This window comes from Helicoverpa armigera, chromosome 29, assembly GCF_030705265.1.
Source record: "Helicoverpa armigera isolate CAAS_96S chromosome 29, ASM3070526v1, whole genome shotgun sequence".
NCBI classification, from domain to species: Eukaryota; Metazoa; Arthropoda; class Insecta; order Lepidoptera; family Noctuidae; genus Helicoverpa; species Helicoverpa armigera.
The window spans coordinates 2,089,158-2,111,964 of NC_087148.1; the positions used below are offsets into that span (position 1 = coordinate 2,089,158).

The 22,807-nt window shown below is 38.2% G+C and overlaps 1 protein-coding gene across 1 annotated transcript in view; it reads right to left on the minus strand.

The window, feature by feature from the left end:
• Positions 1–341: 341 nt before the first annotated feature.
• Positions 342–22,807, minus strand: part of LOC110382648 (scavenger receptor class B member 1) — a 48,437-nt gene continuing 25,971 nt past the window's right edge. Inside the window, exons 3-12 of the mRNA XM_064042688.1 lie at positions 18,719–18,829; positions 13,271–13,415; positions 9,810–9,951; positions 7,191–7,391; positions 6,419–6,538; positions 5,598–5,721; positions 4,976–5,119; positions 4,444–4,562; positions 3,945–4,073; positions 342–3,045 (exon numbers count right to left, since the gene is read on the minus strand). Of these exons, the coding sequence (XP_063898758.1) occupies positions 2,800–3,045; positions 3,945–4,073; positions 4,444–4,562; positions 4,976–5,119; positions 5,598–5,721; positions 6,419–6,538; positions 7,191–7,391; positions 9,810–9,951; positions 13,271–13,415; positions 18,719–18,829 (1,481 nt within the window). The 3' untranslated portion in view covers positions 342–2,799. The remainder of the gene's footprint in view (positions 3,046–3,944; positions 4,074–4,443; positions 4,563–4,975; positions 5,120–5,597; positions 5,722–6,418; positions 6,539–7,190; positions 7,392–9,809; positions 9,952–13,270; positions 13,416–18,718; positions 18,830–22,807) is intronic.

Consider the following 22,807-nt stretch of genomic DNA (forward strand, 5'->3'; position numbering starts at 1 on the left):
CTCGTCCAATGTACGCCTTCACGTACTCTCTTATGTACTTACTCATACATTAGTGGCTTTAGCTCGTCTCCGAATCAAACCCGATACTATGTGCAGTAGCATTTAGGTCCAATGTATCAATCGCCCAGTCAGTGCATCTCCAATTTGAAAAAAAATATTTAAAAAAATGTAATTTAATGGTAGTCTCCTTTGATAGTTATTACAGGCTAGATATGTATCTTGTAAAATAAGGCAAGATGAATCTTCTGCTGAATTTGTTTGTTATCTTCCTATTTCTTACTAACTTCTATATATTAGAAAAGAACACCAGGAAATTGAAAAAAAAAAACACATTTTTAATTTTCACATTGTTTTATTTTATTTATTTAAAAATCTTAAATCTAACAGTGAGCAAAGTTTAATTACATTAAATTAGGAACAATCACAGCTACAAGCTACCCCGAATGCATTAATTTTATTAACATACACCTTTATACTAAAAAAATAATTAAAAATAAAAATTGGAGCTAAAAGAATAAACATAAGGCAGTCCAAAGACGGTACAATATAATTGCGCAATATTACGACATTGTGCAAAGGACCATGCATCAATTTTATTTATATTCATTTTTTAACATTGCTCAATTACAGTGATGAAACCTATTTATACTAATATTATAAAGAGGAAAAATGTAGTTTTGTTGGTAAATGGATAGCCTAAAGAATTACTGGACTGATTTTAAAACTTCTTTCACTGTTGGAAAGCTACACTCTTCCCGTGTAACACAGTATGGTATATTTTATCCCATTACGGGCAGTAGTTGTTTCGGGACGCGAGTGAGGCTTAGTAGCTTCGGAGCTTTTAAGGTACAAACAAATTTTAAATAAATGTTTCCTCTCTATAATATTAGTATAGATAGCACAAGTAAGGTACAAGAAGTACAGATTGCACAATATTTCCACCTCAATATTGCGCAATAATATTGACCGTCTAGAGAGCGCCTAAGAAATACATTTTGTAATAAAAATAAATGTGTACATTCATAGTAAAAAAACTGGCCAATTAGACTAACTAGACATATTTTAAGTTCCGTAGCATATGTATAGTTTGCTTTTTAAATTTATCAAATAATTTTGCGCCTATGAAGTTAGCTAACTTTACGAAAGTCAAACTAATTGTAGCTATAAATTGCGGGCTTGTCTATTTTTCTTCTTGTCTCATAAACTGTGTAGGTACATAAACTGTTAAATAAATAAATAAGTCCGTATATTAAACTGAACTTAAATTGATACAGATTTGTTTTTCATAAAATTATTTGACAACATTTAGATGCGGAACCCAAAACATGCTTAATTTGAAATACACAATCTGTATTCCAAATTATACAAAAAAAAAAACAAAAGAAAGAAAAGGTTTTGGTATTTTTCTCGCAGATAAAGTTTTTTTAAGGAAAGTTTTGAATGTCAATTGCCGACTGCATGAAGTCGGCCGCAGCAGTTGCACTACAGGGGCCCGATTCTCCTAATTTTACTTAAGCGACATACGATTCACATTCGACTGAGATTCAATCACGACTCAATTGCGATTGAAGCGTATGTGGCATTCCGCTATTTTTTAAATAAACGTTTTTATCATTTTCTGTGATTCAATAATGAATCATATTGTCTGCAAATTATTTACGATTGCAATATGATTGTAGAGCAAACTACCGTATCTAGACCAAAAGGCAGACCAATGGCGCACGCACCAATCAAATGTCATTGAAATACGATTGGTCTTAGTAGCAGAATGCCTGATATGGTTAAAAGTTTAAAACTGCTGTTGCGATCATATTGCGATTCGATTTCTATTCGATTTTAACATTAGGTATTAACTTAGGAGAATCGGGCCCCTGGTTTGTATGTATTTACATGAAACCGTTTTGGATCGAAGCGGCAGCAGCACGTGCAATCCTCAGATATCAATTGTTTTCATGCAATCGTGGCTTGAAAACATTTGACAGTTGCAGTCGGCAGCTAGTTTTCAAAACGACCTTACAATATTTCTATTTTAACACTGAGGTAGATAGGAAGAAAGAAAGATTAAACATTAAAAAATTTACTAAAAAAACATAAATTTTCTTAAAATTTCGCGTTTACTTTGGCCTTGTCATGAAAATTATGATATTCAGTCTTTATATTTTACATAGTTTACCTTTTCCCTTAAATAGAAATATTCACAAATGCCTTGAATCGAAGTATTTTTTGAAGGTTTTGCGAAAAATCTGTGTGACGAGTTTCGAGTGAAAACGCATTTTTTTTCAAGTAAATAATCGCGTCTTAGCCGATTGTTGGCCACGGCGGCTGTTCTCATATAGGGAGATCAGCCAGCTGCGCAGGACATATTATAGTGCACGAGCATTTGCTTGGACACAGGTGCACTCACTATTCCTTCACTCTCATAGCGCGATGTAACTACGAATAGTTTTCTAAGATATAAACAGGCACAAATATCAGACCTTACGTTCTCTGCACGTTTAAATAAAATTAAATACGAACTAATCTTTGCTATAAGCTATCAACTGTATTATTTCTACATACTGTTTTGCTTAGAAATTGGACATAACTTGTATGGGGCTGGACTCAAAATTCTATCTTTTGGTATAGTGAACAAATTAACAGATAGATATTATACCTACATAGATAAAATATTGGCAACGGTCGCTAAGCAAACACATAAACCGGTCCTCAGACAAATATTTCATTAGCAAAAATACGAACCTTAAAAAATACCGATTCAAAGACAAGTAAGTACAACCTATAAAAAAAATATAAAAAGAATTAACTAGCTTTCAAAAAAGTTTCCTTTTCGAAGGCCAAAACCTTATTGTTCGTTGCGTTTTTACTTTTTAATATTAAAATAGTTTTTAAGATGTCACTTTCTAAATTACTTCTGTATATTTGTTTGGTTAATAAGTAAACGCCGAGAAGGGCCATTAATGTAGAAATAATTATAGATAAAGGTGGTAGAATCACTCTTGTGAAGAAAACTGCCCGTCTTATTTTGGCTGGAAGTCCTTCTTGGTGCTGAAAAAAAAAGAAGACATTAAAATTGCGTGTTTTTTAATGAATAGAGTTCTCATCAACTGCCTGTCTAGCCATTTCCCAACTATGTTGGGGTCAACTTCCAGTCTAACAGGATGCAGCTGAGTACCAGTGTGCCTCATGGAGCGACTGCCTATCTGATCTCCTCAATCAAGTTACCCGGACCAACCTCGGATGTCAGACTGTCTGGCTTCTGACTGACTACTCGTCACGATTGAGTACCAGTGTTTAAGAGGAACGACCGTCTAATATCAGAACTCAGACTGATATCAGACTGCGGAGCTTCTGACTTCTCAGATTACTATTAGTAACAGCTTTTACGGATGTATAAATGACAGTCGGGCTTTCCGAAACCCGGGAGGATCTTGTTATGACCTCGGTGCAAAACTCAACAATAACTATTTATGTAATAGTTATCCAATTTAAATGACTCTTGGAGAGAGTTAGATGGAACTTTGAAGACTGTTTCATATATAGGGTATTTTTATTATTACTTTTTACTGCACATACAATACAGAGAAGTTATGTAAAAAGGCGAACTTAACACACAGTTGGGTTCTCTAACAGCCAACCATAGAGCGATAGAGAGATTTCTAACTATTTATCCGACTGCATGAGGAAGAATTCGTTTATTCACATGTGACACAGCGTGACACAAAAAATAAATAAATATAAAATGTACAAAAAGTTAGAAATAAAAAAGACGTATTACAATTAGAAATACAGTAGCGGGAGATATGTGTCACACCCGCGTGAAACGGCCCTCGCTCAGCATAATACTGAGACCATATACGTGACAAAAGCCTCAGCGCTGACTTTCAGCGAGAGCTGACGCGATGACGTCTGCTGGGGCAAGTATTGGATATCTTAATGATACTTACATATTCAGCCCAGAACAAAGGTATGACTGTATTGGAGAGCTTTGCAAACTTTTCATCGAAGCCTGAAAGGTCGTGGACTCTTAAGTTGCTCTGCATTCTCGCTACAGCTTCGAATGGCGTTCCTGTGTACTGGAGAAAAAATAGTTCTGATTAATCTATACTAATATATATCTTCAGCTTCATAAAGCTGAAGAGTTTTTTTGAATAGTAATTTCAGGAACTGGGAATAGGTCCAGACGTATTTGAAAAAAATCTGTGGTTTATAGCCCTTTTATCGAGCAAGGCCGTAGGGTACTATTTATTCAGGACCGAGTCTTTAAAGTGCACAAGTGAACTTAATTATGTTCTCTTCATCATTTCTCTGCCCTTCTAGTTTTTTTGGCTATTTTAGCATTATGAATTAGTTTAACGAGTTTCAATAATGAATGAGCTTCTTGCAAATTTCCAAAGACTCGAGGAAAAGGGCTACCCAGGAAGATATTTACAATATTATACTTACTGGTTCCAAAATAACGAATGAGTTATGTTTCAGCCTGTCAGGTTTGAGACCGGTCACAAACTGATCTTTAGGGACTCCCCCTGTGTAGAAATGGGGGAATGATACCACCATTGGGAAATCTGAAAAAATATGTTTATAAAAACTTTAAGTTATTAGTAGTAAGGTATGAGTGTGTGGGTTCGATTCCAGGTCAGGCAAGTACCAATGCAACTTTTCTAAGTTTGTATTTACTTTCTAAGTATATCTTGGACACCAATGACTGTGTTTCGGATGGCACGTTAAACTGTAAGTCCCGGCTGTCATTGAATATCTCTGGCAGTCGTTACGCGAAGTCTAACCAAGAGGTATTGGGTGGGTTGCTTGGGTAACTGGGTTGAGGAGGTCAGATAGGTATTCGCTCCTTGTAAAACACCGGTACTCAGCTGCATACGGTTAGACTGAAAGCCGACGCCAACCTAGGTGGACAAGGCTTGGCAGATAATGATGAAGATTTGATGGAAACCTTTCAGTAAGTCAAGGAATAAATTCTCACCAAAATAACACTTGGAAGCATCGCTGAGTCCTTGATGTAGGCTCGGCACGGTATCATAGCAGTCAGTACCGTTGGTCACACGGTCGAAGACATTTTCTGACAGGTTATACCTGTATAGAGGGACGTTGTGCATCGTCAGCTCACCTGAAATGGATTAATGGAGGTTTTAATGTCTTGGATAAATAACAAAGAAGATGATTCGGAGTATACGGTCGGTTATCCCCAGAGTTAGCTGGGGCCCGATTCCACTAATTTTATTTAAGCGAAACACGATTCACATCCGACTGAGATCCAATCACGACTCAATTACGATTGAAGCGTTTGTGGTATTTCGCTATTTTTCTTTTAAATAAACGTTTTTATCCTTTTCTGTATAATAAGGAATCATATTGTCTGCAAATGATTTACGATTGCAATATGATTGTAGAAAAGACTACCTTATAGGCCAATCACAAACCAATCGAATGTCGTTGGAATACGATTGGTCTTATTTTAGTAGCAGAATGCCCGATATGGTTAAAACTGCTATTGCGATTAAATTTCTATTCAATTTTGACATTATTAACTTAGGAGAATCAGGCCCCAGAACTTTGCCGAAAATAAGTCTAGGAATTATACTCACTATCAAAATACAGCGGCATCAGTTTGCAGACAGTTTTTCTCCAATATTTGAGAACATCTTGCTTGGTTAGTCGTTGAGCGTACATCACGCCTTCTGTAGAACCGAAGATACGGTCTGGACATACCTGGAAAACCATTTAATTTCTTCAATTAATACAAATAAATATTCCTTGTTACCTTTCCTCGCGTCTCTAGCTTTTGTTAGCGGGTTTACCCGCGTCCCGTTGGGGCAATTTCACGCACCTACATAAACAGAAGATCGGACTAGTAGTTCCTGAGATTGGCGCGTTTTAAGAAAACGTGTCTATCCCAACAGTCAGCTACTGGGTCCAGTTGAAAACTTATTTCAAAGTTACGAGTACATCTCAAAGAGATGTCAGCAACCCCAACGGGGCCCAGTAGGGACAAGGCCTGCCGGGGCTGCGGGATTGTTCGAAAGAGTTACTGCGGCCCTGGTAGATGAAGGTCGCCGAAAGACGCTGGATGCAGGTCGCCTCCAACAGGTATCTGTGGAGATCTAAGGGGGAGGCCTATGTTCAGCAGTGGACGTCTTATGGCTGAGATGATGATGATGATGGTACATAAAAGGCCTACGACGGAACACGATGGTTTTTATTCAGTAAGAGTCTGACACTCCCTCACCGCTGTTAACCCACAGCGGGGTCATTTGAAGATTTTTGAAGTCGTAAAAAAAAAGTTACGAGTACATAGCCCATGCAGGGAGACTACTTTTTATCATGGCGTGCGGAGTAGTTCCTATCAGACGCGGGGGAACCCCCTTGCAACTCTTGCAAGTGTAACTTAAGTTGTAAATGTACTCACATCAGGATCAAATCCAGGGAGCTGTGGTTCTCCCCTGAACCGGTCGATCTGGAAGAACTCCTTGTGACCCCACTGAGGACCTATTTTAACTGTCATCTCGTCTGTGAAGTCGGCGTAAATCTGAAGACAGACATTAAGATTAGATAGTTTTTTTTAATTCAAATGGTGAATCGAATTGGTCTCTCTGTTGCACTTCCACGTTCAAACTACTAAACCGATGTAAATGCAAGGAGTATAGGTAATTTTGAATAGATACTAACAGCCAGTTTCTTCATCAAAAGTTAAAGCCAAAGTAAAAGTCAAAGTAATGTCTAAAGTTAAAGTAACGGTCAAATTCAATTTTTCTATTAGTTTTGCTGTCACTTTAGCCTTGAAAAAACGAATTTGACCGTTACTTTTACTTTAACTTTTGATGAAGTAACTGGCCGTAAGTATAATCACTTTTTCAACATGGCTCAACAGTGATGAAACCTAAAGCTCTTGAGAGCACTTAATTTCATTTGTTGGCGGCCAAATTCAATTCCAATTCCAACGCGAACTTGATGTTCCAGAAGTTTTAATTACATGATAAGTAGAAGTCTAAAAAGTAAGCAGTTCCTAAGTACTATTTATTTTAAGTAAACACACATTTTTACATAGACACAAACACACCTAAAAAGCTAATCTATCTGTTCTTAAGGAAATAAATCTAAAAATTAATGAAAATAAAATTAAAACCTGCAAAGATTGAGGGTTGAAAGAACCTTCAATTTATATCAATAAATCTACTCACTCTAGCCAGCATGCCAGCATTGTTGACCGGCACCAGCCCCGGAGCCAAGTTCTTGGACATATCCAACACGGGATCGGTGAAGTTCCACAGGTGTTCGTATATAGTCTTCTTGACGAAGGGTTCCCGATTGTACATGGTGACCAGGGATCGAAGTAGCGTCTTCACGAAGTAGTTCGCGTCGTGGAGGTAGGAGAATATACCCTGGAAAGAAGATGAAACATGACTTTATTTATATTTTAGAATAATCCCAACTGTCTAGATATCATGATTGGTCAAAAAGGGCAAGAAAAAGGTAGTACATCATGTTGTTGGCTGATCTTAGGTTAAAACACGTTAAACTGTGAGTTCCGGCTGTCATTGAATGTCTTTGGCAGTCATTATGGATAGTTAGAAGCTAGTAAGTCTGACAACCAGTCTTACGTAGGGTTATTGGGTAGCCCGAGTAAATGGGTTGAGGAGGTCAGATAGGCAATGGCTCCTTGAAAAATACTGGTACTCAGCTGCAACCGGTTGGACTGGAAGCCGACCCCAACATAGTTGGAAGAAGGCTCGGGAGATGATGATGATTAAAGTTACATATTGGGAAAATACGTGAATAAGGAGTTGAGGACGTTATATGTAAAGCAGGGCCCAGTAGGGCCATGGCCTGCCGGGGCTGCGGGTTGTTCGAAAGAGATACCGCGGTCCTGGTACATAAAAGGCCTACGACGGAACACGACGACGGTTTTTAGTCAGTAAGAGTCTGACACTCCCTCACAGCTGCTAACCCACAGTGGGAGGGGGCATTTGATGATTTTTGACGTCGTTAAAAAAAAAGGACGTTATATGTAGTGCTAAATAACACCTCCTTGGTTTAATAAGGCATTTTGATTGCGCGGAAATACATCTAAACGGTATTTTGATTTGAAAAATAGTAGAGTACTATATCCTCTTTGTTTAGAAACCTATTATTATTTAAATTGTTTTTGAGTCCTTGACCATATTAGCATAGGTTAAGTACCTAATGGTTTATGTTTAATAAAACATATAGAATTTTGCGTTCCTATGCATTTTGAATGGTAATTTTATGGTTTTTCATGGTATTGTTATTTTCCTCGTTTAAAGGTAAATATTAAACGTGCCCTTGATTTCTGTCCCTATTTAACACCTCATCATCATCATCCATCATCAGCCTTTGTATCGTCCTACTGCTGGGCTGCGGCCTCCTCTCACACGGAGAAGGATTAAGTGATAATCACGACGCTTGCTCAATCATGATGCACTTATTTACTGATGAGTGATAAATATACCATGACACATATTTTTTGTTGGTGACCCTAAATCCCCAAAGATTCTGAGTATATCCCCATAAAAATGATTAATGTAATTAACCTATCTTATATACCTAAATGAACAGGTACAATAGTGTCCAAAAATAGTCACCCCTAAATAAAAAAAACTGTGAATTGAACTGCATGACTTATTTTCTGTGTTGAAAAGTTCGTTAGGGTTCAATAAATTATTAATAAAAAATCCGACCAAGTGAGATTTGGACTTACCTACGAAGGGTATATTATTTAAAACGAGTCTAGTCGTAAGAATCCTCTTAAATTATTGTGTTTTTTAATTCTAGTTTTATTTAACTATCACGGTTCATGGAGACAAAGCATTATGTCAGAAGCACAACGAAGTGTTAGATAGAGAGAAATATTTATTTGTATAGAACATAGGTGGTTCCAGTTTATACAGTAGTTAAATTTAAAGCTTTATTCTGCCTAATTGGAAAATATTTCTACGTCTGTGTTAGAAACGGGTCCCATTTTTCTCTTTGCTTACGGAACTCTAATAACAAATCAATATTTTCCGCCATCGTTTTAAGAAAAAAACCTGCAAGTGGGGCCTAAAAACATACATAATTGCTGGTCAAATAATGACCCAAGTATGTAGCCTAACATATAAAAATACTAAAGAGTACTTATATGATTTAAAGTTTTTTTTTTGTTATGGTATGTGCACCACAAAAAAACAATGATGACATTATTTTTAATTCGGGATTTTACTATGCTATATCCGTGTTGCTCATTTTATCGGATTATTTATTCTTATTATGGTTAATGTATGACTTTTGGCTTGTAGGTATTGCACCTAATCATTTAGGCCCATTTTCAGCGACAACATGGATGTCAGTTATTCTTCTTAAAACAACTATTTACTAAGATTACTACAATTGACGCAATGAACGACCACATTTAACATCATCCTTAGCAGTCGTTACGGGTAGTCAGAAGCCAGTAAGTCTGACAACCAGTCTTACTAAGGGATATTGGGTTGCCCAGGTAACAGTGCTGAAGAGGTCAGATAGGCAGGCGCTCCTTGTAAGACACTGGTACTTAGCTGCATCCAGTTAGACTGGAAGCCGACCCCAACATAGGAAAAAGCTAGACAGATGATGATGACTCACCAGCACAGCGACATTGGGCACTATAACTATAATATTTGCTGGGGAGTTTGTTGCACCACTTCTTCTTCCCAGTAAAAACACAGAGGAAGAGGTGAAGGGCGGGCGTTTTGTGGGCTGTCTTTTGTACATTTTTGAGGTCAAAAAGTGCCTTTTGCAGCCAAGATTGAGTGATTACTCACCAGTACAGCGACATTGGGCACTATAATGGTAGCGTTAAGATCGACAGTGTTGTGCTCCGGCAGGAATATCGGGAACCGGCGCGCCGTGTACGTCATCGTGCTGTTCTCGTTGAAGTGCACGTTGGAGTGGAGCAGCTTCTCTCTGGAAATGTAGATAAAAGTATGATTAAGAAACCTGGTACCCAGTCTAACGGTGTGTTCTCTAGGGTGCATAATTCGTTAGATAGGAAGGTGTGGAAGAAGACATGCTGCGCCGACGAATTTGGGATATGGGCAGGGTAATGATGATAAGCTTCACTGGAGTAGGTACTTCAATACCGTAAAATATTATTTTAATTAAGTAGTACTATTAAGTGAAATAATTAAGTAACTAGGGTAATCATGATTCGACTGTAAAGTGTTATTGAAAAAGTTTTTTATTTTTTTTTATTTGGTAGTATTGCAGTTGGTGCACTACATAATAAAAGATGAGCCCATTTTTGACATGTGCTAAGTTAGGAATCTAGTAAACCCTCGTCGTTTGTGGAGTGGAAGGGAGTGTCAGACTCTTACATACCTACTAACGAAAGTACACATGTTCCTTCAAGAGCCCAAATAACCCTTGGAAGGTTTCAAAGACGAGTACAAAGAGACGAAGTTGCAAGCCCAAGATCCCATTTCAAATCTCGGCCAGTTAACACGAGTATTTACCTAGGTACTACCAGTAACCTTTTGAAGGGAAAACCCCAAAATCTATAAATACCAAATCGCGACCCAACACCCACAGAAATCGATGCACATGAACGAAAAAAATCTTCCTTTTTGAAGAAACCATAAATAAGAAAAAACCATCTGTATTCTTCTTGTGTAACTTCCTTATTTTTTGTTTGTACTATGAATGCTTTATGTGTTTTGATAGTATGGGGCGATGGTGTAGTAAAAGCTAAGATATCGTCACTACATCAGGCTAGTAGAGGCGAAAGTTTGTGAGTGTTAGTTAGTTAGGTACTATTCTTTACGTGCAGATGGCTTAAATAAGAGGATTTTGATGAAAATTGGCAACAATATAGCTTAAGGTACATAAGGTATTTTTCATCCCACCATCTCGGAAAGAGTAGTTTTATCCTTTGATATCTGAGCGCAAAAGTCGTTTTTATCCTCTAGAGCGGCAAAGTGATTTGAACTTAGAACATCGTGTGCAATACTCCATTTGTGACAATCTTGATAAGACTTTTCAAACAAATGAAATACTGCTTAAAATAATTATTCAATTAATTAAGTCATTTTTATCATTGTTTTTACATAGATTTTTAATACCGGTTCATTTTTAAACTGAGTTTTCAAATAAATGAACTTTAATAGGAACTTCTTTTTAATTTGATATTTACTCATACGTGCGCGCCATTTTGTTTTTTTTCCTCGATGAGGTGGGATGAAAAGTTACATGTTGCACTCGAGTGCAAAGATTTTTCACCCTGTGCTCTTTTGATTCCCTCGCTATCGCTCAGGATTCTAATTATTGAAACACTCGCTACGCTCGTGTTTCAATTTTAGAATCCTTCGCTTGCTCCGTCATCAAAATTGAGCCCGCGGTTAAAAAGCAACTTTGCATTCTTGTATAACAAATAACTATTTCACCCGGGTGTGGTGTAGTGTGGCGTTTTGAATACTGTTATGAAACTGAAAAAGTTGTGTTATTCACAACTAGGTAGATATAATAACTCAAGAACAGCTGGCTTGATTTCCATAGTAGGTACATATTTCATTTATTGCATTTCTTGCCTTCCCATATATGTAGAAATAGAAAATATCTTTGCCCTTCTGAAGTCAGCCATGCACACTTTTTCATAGCTTTTACTGGTCAAAAACCTTAAACCCGTTAAACATTAGGCATAATAGAGTTGCATCACTTGCCTGACCTTAACGCTAACTGCCGTTATGTAGTTCCTTGTAACTTTTAACCAGACATTACTTATTGGGCACTTGACAATGAACGTTTAAATTAAACATCTGTTTATTGAAGAAAATAGAAAAGAAGAAGAAAGTGTATTTACGAAGAGAGATGCATATAATCATCGGCATGGATATTGAGCCCTGACCTTCACCTGCGCAGAAGTGATTTATTGGTTTATTGCCTTAAGTGTACAGTGCGCAAAGCGATCCCCACTCTTCCGTCGAGAGCTCAATATCCGTGCCGATAACTATACTAATATAATAAAGCTGATGAGTTTTATTGAATTCGCTGGTTTCAGGAGCCACTGGTACAATTAGAAAAAATATTTTTGTGTTAGATAGCTTATTTATCGAGGCAGGTTATACTCTTTACTTTTTATCGGAAGTAAATAGTTCATACGGGACGCTGGTGAAACACCAATGCTAGTCAAAAAATAATCAGCAAAGACGCCCTTTTCTCTACCCATATAAACGGGCTGAAAGTGCTTTGTGGGTTAGAAACTTTCACAGAGCAGCCCGTAGTCTGGAAGTTGGCGATTGAAACACCCGTACATCGGGGAGCACGTTAATGTCGGTCGCGCCTGATCTCTCTCCGGTCGGATTGCCGTCATGCTTGCGTAATATTTAAATGGCCACATGTGTGCATCCAAACTAATATTATAAATGCGAAAGTAACTCTGTCTGTCTGTCTGTCTGTCTGTCTGTCTTTTCTTCACGCCTAAACTACTGAACCGATTTGTGTGAAATTTGGTACAGACATAGTTTGAAACTTGAGAAAGGACATAGGATAGTTTTTATTACAAAAAAGAATAAAAATAAAATTATTCCGGACATATAGCGCCATCTATTGGTCAAATCAAAAATCTGCTGGTAGTCACTATTCCACGCGAACGAAGTTGCGGGCAAAAGCTAGTTTACTATAAAAACATCTACTCAAAAGTCTGCCTAGCCAAGAACTCAACCTTGCCCTCTGAGTGACCTTGTGACGACAAATTATGCAAACAAACGCGATGAGCGTTTAAAAAGCAAGTAATGTTCCAAAATACTACGTTATTTTGAGACTGTCAAACCTTCGTAAGTCTTGGATCAAAGGTTAAGGCACCTCCTCCTAGTTCTGGTCAAATAATTCCTTTGCAAAAAGAAGTACTTTGTCACCGACGGCGGCTATTTTCATATAAGGAGATCAATCAGCTGCGCAGGATATACTATAGTGCACAAGCATTTGCGCAGACACAGGTGCACTCACTATTCTTTTACTCTCATAGTCAACAGGGACGGCAATCGGAAAATAAAAATATATAATATACTAGGTAGGTACCTATTTATGATTTACGTAACTGGCTTATGAAGTCATGTATGTCATCGTCTGCGTAGTCTTTCCCCAACTAAGTATGTTGGGATTGACTGCACAATACTACAGTACGGAGTACAATACCAGAAAAATGTTTTACCAGGAGCGACTACCTATCTGGCCTCCACAACCCAGTTACCCGGGAAACCCAAAGTTTTTGAAGTAAATAAATACTCACAAATAAACAACAGGTCCAATCTCTTCCACGTTGAGTTTATCGTCCAGCCCTAACAGGAACCGCTCGTGGTTGGTCACGTTGAACACATACGCCTTCAGCTTGACCTCATCGGGCGGGTCCGACCACCAGTCGTATGGTGGCATGCCTGTGAACAAAGGTATGTTTTAATTAATTAACCTATAATTGGCGACTGTTTGTCCTAGTCATAACAAAAACTGTACTCTAAGCTTTCAGAAGGTCCTGTACACAGAAGGTGTTGGAAAACCTTTAATAATAAATACATAATTAGGAACATTTTACAAAGAAAGTCGTGTCAGTTACAGAAACTATCTACAACTTAAGAACGTTTGAACCGATTTGGCTGAAAAGTGAAAGGTATCTAGCATCAGGAGATGGATATATAGGATACGTTTTATGGGAAGTAGTACCCTCGAAACACAGCTGATACCGCGGGCTAAGATACCTGCTTTATAATACTTTTTATTTATTTTTATTTATTTATTTCGTACGTCTTGTGATTCAGACATTTCTATTTTTTGTTTTGTTTGTTTTTCTATTTGTTCAGACATTTCTATTTGTTTGATAAAATAATATTTACATATAAGAAAAAAACCGCAGAAAGGTAACTAATATTTTATTTGTTTAAAAGAAAAGAAACGTCAAAAATAATATGGAGCGCTATGATACCTACCTCATTATATTTAGTTCTGTACAATAGGCATGGCGAAAAAAAACAAGTAGGTACATAATAAGTCCATCTTTTGAAATAGCCCTAAAATAATGGACTCGTATTTTTGTTTTCTCTCACAAACAAATAACAACGAAGATACAACACGATAGCATTTTGGGTTACGTCACTTTGAGGCAGGTAAAAATTTTACATAGATGTGACGTCATCTTAGTAAATATTTAATGTTTTGTTAAAATAAAAAAAACCGTGCCCATATTTTTTGCAAATCCTAACTAATATTATAACTGTGAAAGTAACTACGTCTGTCTGTATTTTCTTCACGCCTAAACTAGTGAACCTATTTGTGTGAAATTTTGTACAGACATAGTTTGGAACTTGAGAAAGGACATACGATAGTTTCTATTACAAAAAAATACAAAAAGTAAAATGTATTCCGGACATATAGCGCCATCTATTGGTCAAACCAAAAATCTGCCGGAAGTCACTATTCCACGCGAACGAAGTCTCGGGCAAAAGCTAGTCTAAAATATGGGCTAATTAGAATCACTATTTTTAAAGCCTGTCTTCATGTCGTCTTTGCTATGCCAGCGGAACCCAACTGCAGTCCTATGAATCAGAGTTCTTGTATCAATTTAACCAAAAACCCCTGTTATGACAAAAAGTTTTCTTTCAATGGATCGCGTGATGAAATTAAAAAAAAAACTCTAATCGCATACCTACTCATGCACAAGAAAAACCTATTTTTTTCTGCGTATCCTGCAGTCCCCATAATTGCAATAATATCCATTATATCTATCTCGTTTTTGTATAATTATAATTTTGTTGATTAATTTGGAATCTATAAAAAGCGTAATCTCAGAGTCCTTTGTGTTAAACCGCTCTTCAATCAAGTAAGATTAACCTCCCCACTCAGAGACATTTAATTATTACTTAAGTCACTCCTTAGTGACGGAATGTCATACAAATCCTAAAAATCCTTCACTAAGGAATGGCTTAAGTAACCATTAAATGTCTCTGAGTGGGGAGGTAAGTCATCAAAGAGCCAAAGTTGGCAAAAAATATAATAAAATGGACCCATTTAATTACTTTCCATGATGATGATGATGATGATGTCCTCCTGGCCAATTTATCGGCTACGGCGGCTGTTCTCATGTAAAGAGATCAGCCAATTGCGCAGGACATATTATAGTACACGCACATTTGCTTGAACACAGGTGCACTCACTATTCCTTCACTCTCATAGCGCGCTGGGACGGCAATCCGACACCACGCGAGAGAGTTCAGGCGCCTGATTACTTTCCATACTCTTCTATCTGCCGTCATCTCACAAGTAACATTCTTTCTGACCATATTGTCTCGAAACCACATAGTTACTACTTGGTACTCAAAAACAAATAAAGTTTAGGTGATAATATAAAGTTTAATCATCAAACAAATGATTTTACGCATATTGATTGAATAAACATTGACTTTGTAATGTTAGCTCATAAAATATAGGAAGCTTTGTGTGTTTATATAATCAATTCACATGCGACATAAGTATCGTATCTTTTATTTGCTTATGCGTAGGGTATTTACGCATCTACTGACACCAGTCTAACCAAGGGGTATTGGGTTGCCCGGGTAACTGGGTTGAGGGGGTCAGATAGGGCAGTCGCTTCTTGTAAAGCACTGGTACTCAGCTACATCCGGTTAGACTGGAAGCCGACCCCAACATAGGTGGGAAAAGGGCTCGGAGGGTGGAGGGTATTTACGCATCATCTTCTTATCGAGTGAGCTGCAGGTTTAATCACCTAACAAGCCCTAGTGTCAGAGTTTTCTCAACTCCGCCTGACGGCCTCTGACGTGGAATTGTAACAACGCCTGCTACTGAGTAGCATTCGGGGACGCCGCCGGCGACACGCGCCCTCCCAGGCAAAGGGGTGTAATACCGACAGGATTTCGGGCTGCTTTGTGAAAGTTTTTATAACCCACAAAGTGATTTCGGCCCGTTCCGGGAATCGTACTCGAGACCTCTTCGGACCTCTTGTATAGTCTACCCACAACGACAGCCAATGACGTTCAACATACATATCAGTTTATTATGCCTTCCGAAACATGGAAGAATTCTTTATGAAAAGATCACCCATCCATGGACTATCCTGTTAACCTTATGATCGATTGATCCGCCAGTATTTGTCTTAGTAATGAATAACTTTATAATTTTATGTATTTATTATTTGCTTGATTGATTTTAAAAATATATTACAATAAATTATCAAGGTCTTTTTCAATCAAGGTATATCCTACCTCTCTATATTGTTTGCCCTAAATAAACCAAAAATAAACTTCCTTACCTACCCTAAAAATAAATTGGATGCAAACAACTTTTCAACTGTGACCTTACATTAAAAAATATATTCGTCATACGACCTAGACACACTGGTGTTACCTTGATCTTGTGACGAAAAATGATGACGACAAATTTCGCGGCTTCCGCTGTCAATGTCAATATTATGTTACGTCATTTTTGACATTACATTATGTCATTGATCGTTGGTGGCCTAGTGGGCAAAGAACCAACCTCTCGAGTATGAGGGCGCGGGTTCGATTCCAGGTCAGGCAAGTACCAATGCAACTTTTCTAAGTTTGTACGTACTTTCTAAGTATATCTTAGACACCAATGACTGTGTTTCGGATGGCACGTTAAACTGTAGGTCCCGGCTGTCATTGAACATCCTTGGCAGTCGTTACGGGTAGTCTGAAGCCAGTAAGTCCGACACCAGTTTAAGCAAGGGGTATTGATTGGGTTGCCTGGGTAACTGGGTTGAGGAGCTCAGATAGGAGTACTCAGCTACATCCGGTCAGACTGGAAGCCGACCCCAACATAGTTGGGAAAAGGCTCGGAGGATGATTATGATCGTATGTTGTAAGGGTGTATTACACGATGTAAGTAGCTTGCGCATGTTGAGGCACATGCGCAGGTTACATGCATTTTAAAAACGTGCGGGTCCAGCGACTCGCGCATGTACCAAAGCAAAATACCCACCCGCGTGCTCTTGTCACTTGCGCATGTTAACTTGCTCCAGCTACATGCACCGTGTAGATGCACCCTTAGAGTACCATACACAGATTAAAAAACAACCTAGGTACCTACACTTTAAGATCTGGTTTTGAATTTTAGTTTCGTTTTATTTTCGAATTCCAGTATTTAATTAAACAATATCCCAATGGTGTTTTTGTAAACAACTGCAACAGGTAATTTTTGCGCTCTTATTACCAAAAGAAATAAATAGTAATTAAAATTAAATCTGTCATTTTTACTCCTAATAATATTATAAATGGAGACCACGGACTAGCAAGCGCAGCGCAGGACGTCCACCAACAAGATGGACAGACGACCTTATGTCGGTCGCCGTCGACGCTGGATGCAGGTCGCCTCCAACAGGTATCTGTGGAGATCTAAGGGGGAGGCCTATGTTCAGCAGTGGACGTGCTATGGCTGAGATGATGACGATGAAAGTAACTTTGTCTGTCTATCTTTTACGCGAAAACAACCGAACATTTGATGATAGTCTAAAGCCTACACAAAGCTAGAGAAAGGACATAGGTAGTCAGCGGGGCCCAGTAGGGCCAAGGCCTCCCTGGGCTGCGGGTTGTTCGAAAGAGATACCGCGGCCCTGGTACATAAAAGGCCTATGACGGAACACGACGGTTTTTAGTCAGTAAGAGCCTGACACTCCCTCACCGCTCCTAACCCACAGCGGGAGGGGTCATTTGATGATTTTTGACGTCGTTAAAAAAAAATACATAGGTAGTCAGTCTACTTTTCATCCGGGTACGGGACGTAGTTACCTCGGGAAATACCTACTAAAATAAAACAAAAGATAAACCTTTTAATTTCCGACAAAAGTAAGGTGAACTGGTGAACGAAATACATTTAAATAAAAATGCAGTACCTATCATGCAATAAATTGCACTTTATTTTGATCTCAATAATCTTTATATTATTATCTAGATATAATATGTTGATTGCTAAAACCCGTCAAGGCTATCTGAAAATGTAACCAAAAATAAGTTTCATGAGTCATACTTCTAAATATATCTTTGTACCTAATGGGGGCGTTTATTTTTTTGTAAGTAAATAATCATTAAGTTTTTTAGCTTCATGCAATGATTGTCTGTCGTGGACGGGGTTCCGCGTTTTTTCTCAGGTCGGGTCGAAACAACCGAGTTTTCAGAAATTTCCATAATGCATCCCAGAGTCAGGAAGTTGGTTATTGATACACCCGTTGATTAATGTCGGTCCTGATTATGATCTCTCTCCGGTTGTGTCGAATTATCGTCCCATCGGGCTATGAGAATGAAGGGATATTGAGTGCATCGCAGTCCAAGCAAATGCTCGTGCACTTCAATATTATTACGTCTTGCGCAGCTGGCTTGGCTGATCTCCTTCGAGAAAAAGTGTTTTGGTCGAATTGGTCTTTTGATCAAGTTTTGTCTTTTGCTTTTTTTTTATCTGGCTAATCTCATAGAGAGCGAATTCGCACTTTAAAGTTCAGGTTTCCCCAAGACCTGCGGGATTGTTCCTGTTCGCGCGAGTTGCTAGTATTTTTAGTCAGTAAGAATCTGATACTGCCTCACGCTGCACACACAGCAGGAGGGGTCAATTGATGATCCCGTTTAAAAAAAAGGTTTCCTTAAGATGTTTCTCTTTATCTTATATCTCCGTTATTCTATTTTACTTTTATTTTAATTTATTATATGGTATTACTCACCAGGTCTCATATTAAGTTTCTCAAGCAGCATGAAGTCTAGAGGCGTGAAGATAAAGCTGCCTATCGACAGGAGGATCAGCAGGACTCCCCATACACATTGTACTATTGGACCTGAGAACAAAAGGACTATTAGACTGGTTCGCACATTGATATTTAGAACTAGAACTAACTTCTGAATTTAGATTTTAGTCAGTCCGCCATTGGCAGGACATAAAGAAATCTATACTTATTACTTATACTTATATACTTATACTTATAATATTATAAAGAGGAAAACTTTGTTTGTTTGGTTGTAATGGATAAACCCAAAAACTACTGGACCGATTTTAAATATTCTTTCACCATTAGAAAGCTATACTGCGAGTAACATAGTCTATATTTTATCCCGGTGCGGGCAGTCCCTAGCTCCTACGGGACGCGGGTGAAACCGCGTGAAAACGGCTAGTAAGGAATAAAGAGGAGTATTTTGGCTGAATCTAACAATAGTTGTTTCTTTCAATGGCGGAACTTCTTCCCATTCCTGGATATAATATAGCCTACGTAACTCGGGGATGGTGTAGCTTCCCACCAGTGAGAGATTATTTCAAATCATTTTAATAGTTTGAGAGCCCTCACAATAAAAAAACCTCTTCAAAATAAGTAGTTTTAAGTTCTAGTATAGAGTTTTCAATTGGGCTTGATATTTGGGCAATCAACCAAACAAGCAAATTATTTAGCTTTTTATGTATAGATCTCTTTATATTTTGTGATTTAACGAATTCCGCTAGTGCACTTAAAATGAAGCTTTGTAAATTCTAAACATCACGCTCGTATTTCGTAACTGTGCATAGCAGGAGTCCAAGACTTGATGAATCACTTGGCATCTCACCACGACATTAGTTTACTATGTAGATACCAAATTCATTCACGTTTGTTTAGTGTTACCACGTTTTGCAATAAATTTCTTATCATAGTAACGACTGCCTCGTTGGTCTAGTGGTCGCAAGCGCGGCTGCTGTGCTCGAGGTCTCGGGTTCGATTCCCGGGTCGGGCCGAAATCCCTTTGTGGGTTTTCTTAAACTTTCACAAAGCAGCCCGTAGTCTGGGAGAGGACGTCGGTCCTGCGCCTGATCTCGTTCCGGTCGTGTGGGATTGCCGTTCCATCGGGTTATGAGAGTGAAGGAATAGGGTGTGCACATGTGTCTGCGCAAATGCTTGTGCACTATAATATGTCCTGCGCAGCTGGTTGGTCTCCTTAAATGAGGACAGCCGCCGTGGCCGAAATCGATCGCGGATGCCATTACTTAACATAGGATGGTCTTCGTGTCTATGTGAAGCCGGGTCCAGATATGTACCTATCATTTGCCCATTTGTGCTTGGCACCGACCATTTTGTTATGACGAGTTCCTCTTTGTTTCGGAAGGCACGGTAAATTGGTGGGTCCCGGCTGTCATTTGAACATCTTTGGCTGTCGTTTCGGGTAGTCAGAAGCCAGAAAGTCTGACTAATCATATAAGTTCATCCATCTGTGTATTGGCCTCGGAAATCACATCCTAAATCTCAAATACTTAGACATTTCTTAGTAGGTACTTAGGTAGTTTATTTTTATTTTACAGCCAAATCTTAATTAGAGTTGCATAAATTATGCATACTTATTGCATATCCGATAGCCTTGAGTGTAATGCATTTCAATGCATGTTGCATAATTGTCTAACGAAATAAACTGCATCTAAAAACAATCACTACTTTTTAGAGTTCTCTGATTAGGTATTGCAAAAGTCTAAATACATACACTAGCTTCCCCCAGCGGTTTCACCTGTTTCCTATGGGAACTACTTCGCAGACCTAGAGAAAAAGAACGGTGAACCTCAAAATCGGAACGGACTTATCTCTAGAAATAAAATAACTTTATTTCTAAAACAGGAACTCAGGTGCAGTAGATGTAATAGTCAAAATTACATACATGCCAGCTGTTTTGGACCTTGAGGTATTATTTAAAGTATGATTTACTACCTGGCTACCTACTTATATATAGTATGCTTGTTTGTATATCTTTCCTAATCCTTTCGCTAAAACTCATACGTAGTTACATAAATTAAAATAACAGGAAAAGTAGTTCTATACCTAATATGAAAGCACCTAAGTAAGTAGGTACCTATGCATACAAGTTTATCATTTGTTTTTAGCATATTATATGACACAAACTAATTAAGCCTAAGTATACCATTTACCGACAACATAAACCTCAATTTTCTTCTTCTTGAAACAACTGTAATGAAAATTGAACGTGAAAATTCATAGTAAACAGTTCTTTTAAGAACTTTTACTTTAAAATATATCTTGGACACCAATAACTGTGTTAGGGATGACACTATAAACTGTAGGTCCTGGCTGACATTAAACATCCTTGGCAGTCGTTACGGGTAGTCAGAAGCCAGTAAGTCTGACAACCAATCTTATACAGAGGTATCGGGTTACCCGGGTAACTAAGTTGCATTCATTTCATATAGCACTGTTTTGTACCTACTTAGTCATACTCTGCTTACTAACTTAGCCGCATCGAATTAGACTGAAGGCCGTCCGCAAGATACTTGCTAAAGCTAGGCAGATGATTTAAAATTCAGGTTTATTGTTCCAAAAGTCTAACCCAAAGTTTAATATCTTCTATTAAGACGAATACATATATATATGTGTACATAGGAATCATTCGGTTAGACTGGAAGCCGTCCGCAAGATATTAAGGAAAAGGCTAGGCAGATGATTTAAAACTCAGGTTCTAAAAATCTAACGTCAAGTGTAATAGGTATCTTCTATTAAGACGAAGACATATCTAAACCGATAGTTTTCAAGGCTCAGGCTTTCCGAGGTCAGTACACTCGTAATATCAACATTATGAATACAAATTAAACACTTACACAACTGTATTTAATTATTTATTATTAGTTATTTTATTACTCATTGGTTTAAGTTAGGCGATCACGTGGTTAAAGATTTATTTATGTACGAGCCGTTTTCCCGCGGTTTCACCCACATACAGTAGAAACTATTACCTATCCCGTCATCATCCCCAGGTGTGCTTCAGCTGAGTACCAGTGCTTTACAAGGAGCGACTGCCTATCTGACCTCCCCAACCCAGTTACCCGGGCAACCCGCTACCCCTTGGTTAGACTGGCGTCAGACTTACTGGCTTCTGACTACCCGTAACGACTGCCAAGGATGTTCAATGACAGCCGGGACCTACAGTTTAACGTGCCATCCGAAACACAGTCAATGGTGTCTAAGATATACTTATAAAGTACATACAAACTTAGAAAAGTTGCATTGGTACTTGCCTGACCTGGGATCGAACCCGCGCCCTCATAAGTCATACTTGCGGTCCTTTACCCACTAGGCCACCACGACAGGAAAAAATATTTCCTGTTTATTATTAGCTATCTCATTTCTTTAAGTTTCTTTGGTTTTCAGATACTGAAAGCGAGTTACCAAGCATGTGCATTACTCAGAACTATGGATATTTAAATATCCAAATCTGGGGAGTTTACTCTAGTTGCAGCTCTATAATTAAGCATAAATAAACGATCAAGAAATAAACTTTTACTTATTTAATTTATTCACCCTGTTCGCTTTTTTCAGTTAACAACTTCTTCTTCCTCCTGCCCTGTTCCCAATTTTATTTGGGGTCGGTGCAATATGTCATCCTCTTCCATTTTCCCCTGTCACTCGTCATACTGACACTCCCTTCCTATTCATGTCATCTTTCAGGCATCCATCTTTTCTTAGGTCTTCTTCTTCCTCTCCATCCATCTACATTCATACTTAGTTAACAGCATTAGGAAGAAAAGTCATTCACCTTCGATCGAAAGGAAAAGCCTAGCCAAATCAATTAAAGTTCAAGGCCAAAACTAGAATTAATTATTTGAATCAGCTGATTATGATCTCATAAACTATTTTAAGTAAGTATTGTATGATAATGCCACCCATCCAATTACAGTCCTAGACGGCGGTTTTCCTTAACGACTTATCAATACAGATTAGTAGCTGACCTCAATAACCTTTTTAGAAGTATATGACGTCATTATTATAACGTCACAACGCCTTTTTACTAGCGTT